Below are 9657 nucleotides of genomic sequence, written 5' to 3'. Positions count from 1 at the left end.
AGCATCACCTCCTCGCTCCGCACGTGGCGAGACAGCGGCAGAATAAAATGAAGCATCTTCTCGTGGATCGGTACCTGGCAAAAATACCGGCAACAAAAAAGTAGGACTAAATAATTTTTCACGACGATGCTTCGAAGCTGTTCGCCACTAAGGCGGCGTGCTCCTCTGGGAGGAGGAGCCTTGCGCCCAGTTAAGTCCAGAGCATCCTCAGCGGCAAAGCGCTGGGATTTCTCGCGGGATGCGGGGAAATCCGACACCCGCAGACCCACGCTGGCCCCCGGGCCGGTACCCACCGCTCCCCCCCGCCCCCCCCCCCCATCCCTTTGCCGTGCCGTGTCTTTGCCCGACGGGGCAACGCGCCTCCGCGGGGCCGCCCGTGTCCCCCCCCCCCAGCGACCACCCAAACCCCCCCGGCCCCCCTCCCCTCACCCCCCGCGGGGTTCCCCGCGAGTGCGCGGCCCCTTCTATTGAATATCCCTGCGTGACGTCAGGGAGGGCGAGACCAACGGGCCCGCCCCCTGCGGCCCCGAGCGCCGCCGCACGGGGCTCTTAAAGCGCGGCGCAGCCCGCGCTCGGAGCCGTCCCATTATCCCGTCCCGTTCCGTCCCGTCCCATCCCGCCGAGCCATGAGGAGGCTCGTCCTGCTGCTCTGCGCCGTCGCGACATGTTGCATCGCGGCGGGAGGCGCTGCGCGGGTCACGGAGGCTGCGCTGCTGGGAGGAGGTGGGTGAGCGCGGTCCCACGCGGCGGCGGGGTCCCGGTCCCGCTCCCGCTCCCGGTCCCGCTCCTCCCCTCCCCGCGGGGTGCGCGGAGCCCGTTCGCCTCGCCCAGGTGAGGCTGAAGCCTCTGGTTCAGAGGCGCTGTGCTGACTCTTCCTCCTCCGCCGCAGATGCAACCATCGCCGAGCTGCTGGAGGACGGGCGGCAGCGCCCGCCGGCACCGAAGCCGCAGGTGAAGTTCAGTCTCCGCTCCTCGCCGGATGCCGAAGAGGACGGCTGCGCGCTCGCCATCGGCCACCGCAAGTGTCTGGAGGACTGCAAGTTCAACGTGACAGCTAAAACCTTCTTCATCATCCACGGCTGGACGGTGAGTGTGGAGGATCCCGCAGGGCTCTGGGTGATGCTTAGTGTCCAGTCTGCCCACTTAGAGAAAGCAAACCGCCCCGTAGATGGTCCATGCGTGACAGTCTCTAGAGTATGTGGGATTCGGGACAACTTTTTGTGTTTTAAGCACTATGGCCTCCTGGAAGCTGCACCTGAGGTCTCCGGAGCTAAGTGATGTTGTACCTAATGAGTCTGTGAAATCACCCGACTCGTTCACAGCTACCCAAGATCACTTCATGTCCGCAGTGGTTGGATTTGATGATCTCAAGGGCCTTTTCTAACCTAAGTGATTCTATGCCTGTGTAATGTGAATGTGGTAAAGGGAACGTGAGATTTTTCCCTAGAGTCCAGCTGACCACTATGAAGGTGGCACTTGGCTTGACACATGTAATAGACTTTCTGTAATTGCAGCCGTGTGTCTGCAGTTTTGGCTTCTGCTACATGGTCTCCTTGATAAAGAAAGAGAGGGCAGACAGGCTTTATCAAGCTTTCTTCTCCTGCATTTGATGTGGCCGAGTGTGTGGCACTAGGGGACTTATCAACTCTACCAGGGCTTATGCAAACAGAGGTGCCAGGGCTGGAAAAATAATTTTGCAATCCATCAGAATTTGTGAAACTCTTGAGAAAAAGCGATAAGGTGGCATGTAGCAAATGCCTCTCCCTCCTGTCTTAAAAGGCAAGGTGGCTAATTACATCCAGAGTCTCTCAAAACCTGTTTTTCTTATGTCATTAGTGCAGCGCTGGGAAGTAGTGGGTTTTGCCGAGGAGCGTACTGCTGGGGCAGAATATGTAAATGATACACAAATAACTTAACTGTGAATATGTAATCTGGGTCCTGTGAGCTGGGAACTAACACCCGGATCTCTTTCTAGATGAGTGGCATGTTCGAAACCTGGTTGGGCAGCTTGGTGTCTGCTCTTCAGGAGAGAGAGAAGGACGCCAACGTGGTCGTGGTGGATTGGCTTCCACTTGCCCACCAGCTCTATACTGATGCTGTGAACAACACGCGGATTGTTGGAAAAAGCATAGCGAGGCTGCTCGACTGGTTACAGGTAACGCGAGTTGAGAACAGCCTCTGTTGTAATGCTCCTCGAGGGACTGTTGCACAAGGGAATGGAGTATACACCAGCTCCAACGCTCATGAGTGGAGAAGGCTCTGGTGTAATCCAAACCCCAAGGCTTGGCGGGGCGATGGCTCATAGCTACGGTGCTGCGCTCAGCCCTTGGTGTGAGCAAATGCTCCCCTGCTTTCCTGGGGGATGCGGCTTTGCAGCGTGCTTGGGTCAGTGACTTTGAAATGGACTTCAAATTTAGGAGTCTTTCTTCCTGTGGGAGCCATGGTGGGCGTGCAGAGTTAGGGTTGACTCGGCAAGAGGGTGGAAAGGGAGAAGGAAAAGGCCCATGGTGCTAAACTTGGCACTTGAGTCCGTGGCCAGTCGTGAGGTCTGCTGGCAGCTCCCTGGGGGACGGCTGCTCCAGATGCTGCTTAAAGAAAGAATGTTGTAATTGGGGTTGGAAGCTGGGTATTGTGGTTGGGGCAAACCACAGCTGCCATCCAAAGCATTCGACTTGTAGTTGTCTCGACAAAATAAAGAATGAAGCATGCCTGTCTGCCCCCTCCTTCCAGTCTATTCTTGGAACTGGACTTTAGAGTCCTGTGCATAGGAGCAGTGCCAGATGCCTCGAAAAACGGGGGGGCAAATTATCTTTTTGTTTTTTTCTTTTTTTCCCCTGCAGGAGAACCCACTCTTCCAGCTTGAGAATGTCCACCTGATTGGGTACAGCCTGGGTGCCCACGTCGCTGGCTTTGCTGGTAACCATGTCCATGGGACAATAGGGAGAATTACAGGCAAGTGGCTTTTTAAGCAGTCTCTCACCTTTCTTTAGCAGCAGAGAGTTTCCCCGAAGAGACTCGTTTCCTGTGTTGCTGCAATGTGTTTTGGGCTTGCAGAGTCAGAAATGACAAGTTTCCTACCTGTGGTGGCAGCGGAGAGTATGGATTCTTTAACATGAGAAAGTGTCTTAACTTTGAACCCCAAACATGAGGGAGGTTCAGTGAAAAACCTTTCAGAAGACAACCTGATCTTGAGAATATTTGAAGTCAAATGAGTCAAAACAAATCCAGCTCAAGCCCTTACTGTCCAAATCCTAAGCCTCTGAGTGATGCTGTTTCTGTAATAATAGCTCATAAACTAATGGAAGTGAGAGCTACTGGGTGCAGTTTGTCCCATGGGATGCGTGGTCAAAAAAACCCCTGAACCTCTCATTCTGAAAGTAGCTTGAAGAGAGCGCTTCTGACTCCAGAGGAAAGCCGATTTCGACGTGTGAGAACTTAGGGCGTGATACAAGGGCTGCATTAAGCATTTAAATGTGATGCTGGCAGTGAGAATTCCTCAGAGCCTAGCAATAAATACCTGTATTTGGTTAAGCAGGAAAAATCACCTACCAGCCAAGTTGGGGAATGGCTGAGGAATCACAGAAACAGAATCATAGAATGGTTAGGGTTGGAAGGGACCTCAAAGATCATCCAGTTCCAACCCCCCTGCCATGGGCAGGGAAACCCTCCACTACACCAGGTTGCCCAAAGCCTCATCCAACACTTCCAGGGATGGGGCATCTACAACTTCTCTGGGCAATCTGTTCCAGGAGCACAGCTTCAGGTTGGGGGTGAGGCTCAGAGGTTAACAAAGTCCCAAACACACCGCGGGATCTCAGATGCAGGGATTACTGGGCTGCTGCTTAAACTTGTGTTAGTCCCTCCATATGTCCAGTCTGCAAACAGACTAAACGTAGCCAAGGCAGCTTTGGCTAGCAGCTGTCTCTGTGGGGTGCTAGACCTCTTCTGGTGTTCGGTCAACTGCTGCCTCTTGAAGCATCTCTTCACTGTGACCTAGCAAAGACACACTGCTTCCAGCAGGCAATCCAGAGCCATTTTCACCAGAGCAAACTGGTGCTACTACTGGGTCGTATTGCACCCGTAGTGGAGCCATGGCGAAGAGATCTTGGGGGACAGTTCTGCAATGAGTCAGGGACTGTCTGCGTAGCAGCTGGTTAGGAGGGCTGCTAGCAGCAAGGTCCTGGCTGTAGCACGAAATAACCCAGTTTCTTACCTGGCTTCTTGCATACTGTTTCTGACACCAGGCTTGGATCCGGCTGGCCCTATGTTTGAAGGAGCAGACCCTAGCAAACGCCTCTCCCCTGATGACGCTAACTTTGTGGATGTCCTTCACACCTACACCAGGGAGACACTAGGCGTTAGCATTGGGATCCAGATGCCTGTAGGCCATGTTGACATCTACCCCAACGGGGGAGACTTCCAGCCTGGCTGTGGATTGGGTGATGTCTTGGGAGCAATTGCCTATGGGAGTAAGTTCTCATTACTTATTTTGCCTCTGGTCAGTGCGGACTTCTCACAAGTAGACCTGGGTGGATGCTGGGGGATGATCCACTTTACAAGAGCGGAGAAAACTACTTTTGCCTTCTAAACTGCCTAAACTGTGGTACTGGAGATAATTGCTAGAAACTAGACCTGCTTTTAATTCTGAAGTAGCGCTCTAACACCTGATGATAAACTATCGTCATCTTATGCTAGGTCTAGAATCTTCTTTAAATGTCTTGCCACAGTAGATGCTAAATGACAAGTCCTCTTCAAGTGCCTTGCACTAACCTCTTGAACGGCTAGTGTTTGAAAAACGTTAAAGTTTGGCCACACTTAACTCACGCTGGGCTACAAAAAAGGCGTAGCTCATTGTGTCTTACCGGCTGCTGGGGTGACAAGTCCTTAAACAAAACGTATCCCTTGCAACTCTGCTTCTCTAGCAATTGGTGAAGTTGTTAAATGTGAACACGAGCGGTCTGTGCACCTCTTCGTGGACTCCCTCGTGAACCAAGATAAACAAAGCTTCGCGTTTCAATGTACCGATTCCAGTCGCTTCAAGAAGGGCATCTGCCTGAGCTGCCGGAAGAACCGCTGCAACGGCATCGGCTACAACGCCAGGAAAACACGGAACAAAAGAAACAGCAAGATGTACTTGAAAACAAGAGCTGACATGCCGTTCAAAGGTAGGCTTTCGCTCTTAGAAAGAGTATAGTCTTTGCTCTAGGAGCACACTCCCAAACGCGATGTTGGGAAAGAGTAGAGGTGAAGGAGTAGCATCACCCCGGCGCAGCGCAGCACGTGGCATTAGTCTTTAGTTTCCCGACTGCATTGCCGTCCTGTGGCGTTCCTGTGCTCCTTCCTCCATGTATGATCAGCAGGACTCCGGCCATAAGGACACTCTGCCTTTTGAGCAGGACTACAGTTTATGCATGTCGTGCTTGCAAGACCACTCCAACACCTTAGAGCAGTGTAAGGTTTGGGGAGCCCTCCCTGGAGTGCACTTGCTGTTGCTGTTGTGCGAATGTCAACTTTGTAGTCAGTAAGGGCAGGAAAAAGTAGTCAATGATGCCCTGATAAATACAGGACTTAGCCTTTGTCAGCCAACTCTGTTTGACAAGGAGCGATGCCGAGCAATGTTGTCTCTCAACAATGTTGGTTCCATCTGTGCTCCCCTCGTTTCTCCCCAGTCTACCATTATCAGATGAAAATGCATGTCTTCAGCTACGAAGGCTTGGGAGAGGCTGACCCCACTTTCTCCGTCACCCTTCATGGCACCAATGGAGACTCTGAACCCCTCTCTTTAGAAATGTAAGTAAGCTGGCCTGTTGTGCCTGCTCTGGGTAAGATGGCCACCGAGCCTAGACAAGGTTGCATTGCTTTTTTTCTCCTCTGAGTAACACTAGCATTGCACCTCAGCCTAGCAGCCTCACTTCATCACCCATTCAAAAAACTTTCCATCCAGTAACTTAATTATAATTTATTGCTGAGAAAGCGGTCTGATGTGCCCAGTCCTCTACATATGAGCCTTCATGGCTCATTGTTGAAATACTTTGTTTTGCTCTTCCCCTCTACCATTTGGACATAGTCTGAAAGCACCCGTATCTCCAGAGGCGTTGCTGACCTCCCTTAGCATCTCCCAGAAGACACACAAGGTGTGAAATTCACCTTTCAGCTATGGAAGGATGGCTGAGCCAAATACATGCTGTGTTGAACCAGCTGTCCAAGGTCACTTTCTTTAGCGTAATCGGTAATTAGCTGGTGACAGTTGAGTGTGGAGCACTTGATAAGCTGCAAAGGGCTCTGTTTAACTTCTTGCATGGAATGAATGAGCATCTGGCACGATGCCATAAGGAAGAAACATTGAGTCTCTGCTTGTCTTTCAGGCTTGATCAAATTGGTCTAAATGCCACGAACACCTTCCTGGTCTATACTGAAGAGGACATGGGTGAACTTTTAAAAATAAAGCTCACCTGGGAGGGAACATCTCAGTCATGGTACGATCTGTGGAAAGAGCTGAAGAGCTACTGGTATCGGCCTGCGAAGTCTTCCCAGGAACTGCATATCAGACGCATACGTGTGAAATCTGGAGAAACGCAGCAGAGGTAGTAGTTGTGTTAGACTGCATGCAAGCTGGCTTGCAACTTCAATGAAAAGAGAAATATTCAGAGTCTAGCAAGAAAAGTTGGGGAGTTTGACCTTAGCTGGTACCTTGAACCATCTTTCATTTTTGGTGCTGCCAGCCAATGCTCCCTCATGGTGTAGGAGAGCGAGTTACTTGCCAGCATGAGGTTGCAAACTAGGCTGCAAGCAAGACCAGTCACTGCAGATCACATCTGAGATGTTCTTTTGCTTTATTTAGATGCTATGACACTGTCTTGCCTGCCCTTGGGGACTAAATTAGCCTGCCTCGAGATGGTTTAGATCATACCTGAAGGGTTGAAGTACTGACAGCACCAAAAATACTGAAACATAGATGAGCAAGACTACTGTTTACATACATCATGGGCTGATTTGGCTCAACAAGCTAGACCTAAAACTGCAGCCGGTAACATGGTGACACCAACTCCCTAAGCACTATATTGCTCCTTCTGGGATCTCTGTAATTGGAAAGCTACCAGGTCTCCTTGGCAGTAAGGCTGCCAAGGATGTAGCACTGCACTCCCAAATCTTGTGCTCACGTCATTCTGAAGGTAACCCAGGTCTGTCAAAGAACAGCAGTCGACATTGGCAATTTTCCCACCTTTCTCGGAGCTTTAAATAAGCATCACCTGTCTGTAAGGTGTTCTGCATCCTAGTCTCTACAGTCTATGAAACACAGGGGTAGCAGAAGCAAAGATACCCGAATAAAATACTAAAGTAGGAAATAAGACAGCCATTCAACAGGCTAGTGGTGTATGAAGGTGCTCCACAGGAACGATGTCAAATCGAAAAACCTGTCCTAGGATTAGCTGCAGTCTGTATTACATGTTATTTGTTAATCATGGAGACAACAGGTACCTTCTCTTGACTTCTCATTCCTCCTCCTAGGTTTGCCTTCTGTGTGGAGGATTCCCAGTTGACCAGTATATCTCCGGGTAAAGAGCTCTGGTTTGTGAAGTGCGCAGAGGAATGGCGAAAAAGGTAGGGAAAATCAGCTAAGAGAAATCCTGTCTGATGCATGTGGCTGTGCTGAGATGAGTGGAGCCAGGTTTTTCTTTGAGACTCCTGGAACCTCTTTTTCTTTCAAAAGAAAGTTAGTAAATTCTAACCCAAGATTCCAAGACATTGGACTTGATTTTCGTGTATGCCTTAACTATCACTAACTAGGTGATACTGTCCTCACTTCTGATCTTGGTTTGTTGCCTGCTTACCTTTACATGCTTACTACCAGATTGGTACAACGTGATCCCTGGTCCTAAAGAACCTGTCTGCTTGCTATCGTGGTAGATGCTAAAAACAAGGTGCTACCAAAACCCCAGGTCCTTGCTGTAGTGGAGAGCTAATTAGAGGCATCTATTAACTGCTCTGTAAAACAGAGGAAAGCTGGGAGTGCAGGGGATTGCCTTGAAAATTGTTCCAGCCTGGTAGAAGATCTCAAGCTGCCAAGAAATCTCTTGATCAAGTTTGGGCACAACTACATGAGCAAGACACAGCTAAGGACATGCTGTGGTGTTACAGTACGGAGTCCTACCACTTCATCTCTGGCTATGCTAATCTCTTCTGGTTCAGGAGAGTGCAAACTCAGCCATTGCCAGAGCATCTCAGCCCTGCTTAACCTCTGGGGGACTTTCCAGGCACCTAAGGATCAGTCCTCAGAGCATGACTTCCAGTAAGCCTGGTCCCAGCAGCGACAGCTGGATTGCTTCAGACCGCCTCTAGTCATGTTTTGAATGAATCCCTGATCGTTTGACTAAACGATCGTCTCCTTCAGATGAAGCCCAGCCTTGTGGCCTCTCAGATTTCGATTTGTAAACGTAGAGCTCTGTCGCTTCTAATCCGGAGACAAAGCGCTTGTTGGGGCTAGCACAGCCCTCTGGAAGTCGTGCTTTGCACAGCCTTCTTGGGCAGTGGAGCTCAGCTCAGGAACGCGAGCTGGTGCCGTTCCAGCTTGGGCAGAAACCAGCAAGCTGTGCTACATACAGTAGCAAACAATTCCGTGAATGAAACCCCTGTGCAAAAAGCTTGTTGCTGTGCCACAAGCCCTGAAAGTTCAAGTAAACACTCCTGCAGGTACAATAAAAGGCTGTTTTGATATGCTGCTCAGTAACCCCCATAAAACAGAATTGCTGGCAGATGTGCCCTTCCTGCTTACTCGTGGAGTGCAGCTTTTGCATGAGGCAGAGGAGCAGATCTGAGCTCCAGAGCACCATGGTTTCTAGGAAATGGTCCTTCCTCCCAGAGATGACGAGCAATTACTCATCGTTCAGCTCTCTGTTCCCACTAAGTCACTGCAATGGTGTAGTTCCCTGCTTGGAGACCGAGCCTGCAAACATCTGTCCACCCCGAATGGATCTGAGCTGGCAGAGTCTGGCGGCGAGACCAGTAATTTCTGTTTGCTGCCTACTTGTGCGCATACTGCCTGCTTCGGGCTCCTGTTGGGTGGCTGCTGGGCAAAGTGCTGCTTTGACAGAATAAAATACCAGCCTCTACTGTCCAAACCTGTTCTTAGCATCCCATAGTTTCTTAGGAATTCTTTGAGACTCCTCTTAATTTCTACATTTAACCATTTTTTTTTGTGTTTGTGTTTTTTTTTTTTTTTTCCACACCACCCTCCCCCTCACTGTTCCCAGATCTGTCTCAAATTCTCTCTGAAGACTTCTCTAAAGACTCACACCTGAGCAACCTAGATGCACGAGGACCACACAGACAGCAAGATGCTCTGGCAAAAACCTGGCTTGGTAGCACTTAAAGCGACTAGTTCCTCAGAACAAAACATCTTGAATCAGATGCAAGAAACCAAGGAGGAATTGATGGACTGTGGTCCTAGACCTAGAAAAACTGAAACTAGTCTCTCTACCCCGGGGAGCCTGGTTTGTGCATATAACTTTACCTTGACCTGTTATGTGCTACTTCTCCTGCCCTGCTTTCATTAACCAGCACTATGGATGAGATGTTCACAGATCTAGACCTCAGCAACAATCTTCTTGCCTGCCTGCTGGTGTAGCTGAGAAGATAACCATGCTAACTGCCCACCAG

The 9657-nt window shown here is 50.2% G+C and overlaps 1 protein-coding gene across 1 annotated transcript; it reads left to right on the top strand.

The window, feature by feature from the left end:
- Positions 1–626: 626 nt before the first annotated feature.
- On the top strand, positions 627–9273 carry LIPG (lipase G, endothelial type). The gene is made up of 10 exons (XM_086628886.1): positions 627–723; positions 890–1086; positions 1976–2155; positions 2841–2952; positions 4245–4469; positions 4923–5165; positions 5670–5790; positions 6366–6584; positions 7510–7602; positions 9252–9273. The coding sequence occupies exons 1-10, from the start codon at positions 627–629 to the stop codon at positions 9271–9273; spliced, it is 1509 nt and encodes a 502-aa protein (XP_086485012.1).
- The last annotated feature ends 384 nt before the right edge of the window (positions 9274–9657 follow it).

The sequence above is a fragment of the Tauraco erythrolophus genome, chromosome Z (genome assembly GCF_009769465.1).
Source record: "Tauraco erythrolophus isolate bTauEry1 chromosome Z, bTauEry1.pri, whole genome shotgun sequence".
NCBI classification, from domain to species: Eukaryota; Metazoa; Chordata; class Aves; order Musophagiformes; family Musophagidae; genus Tauraco; species Tauraco erythrolophus.
The sequence above is the reverse complement of the archived record's forward strand: the minus strand, read 5'-3'. Positions and strand labels throughout refer to the sequence as shown.

Excerpts from the sequence above, each read along its gene's own strand:
- LIPG (XM_086628886.1), top strand. The coding sequence starts at position 627 with ATGAGGAGGCTCGTCCTGCTGCTCTGCGCCGTCGCGACATGTTGCATC. Across the intron at positions 2,953-4,244 it reads GACAATAGGGAGAATTACAG|GCTTGGATCCGGCTGGCCCT; the intron begins GCAAGTGGCTTT and ends TTCTGACACCAG. Across the intron at positions 5,166-5,669 it reads AGCTGACATGCCGTTCAAAG|TCTACCATTATCAGATGAAA; the intron begins GTAGGCTTTCGC and ends GTTTCTCCCCAG.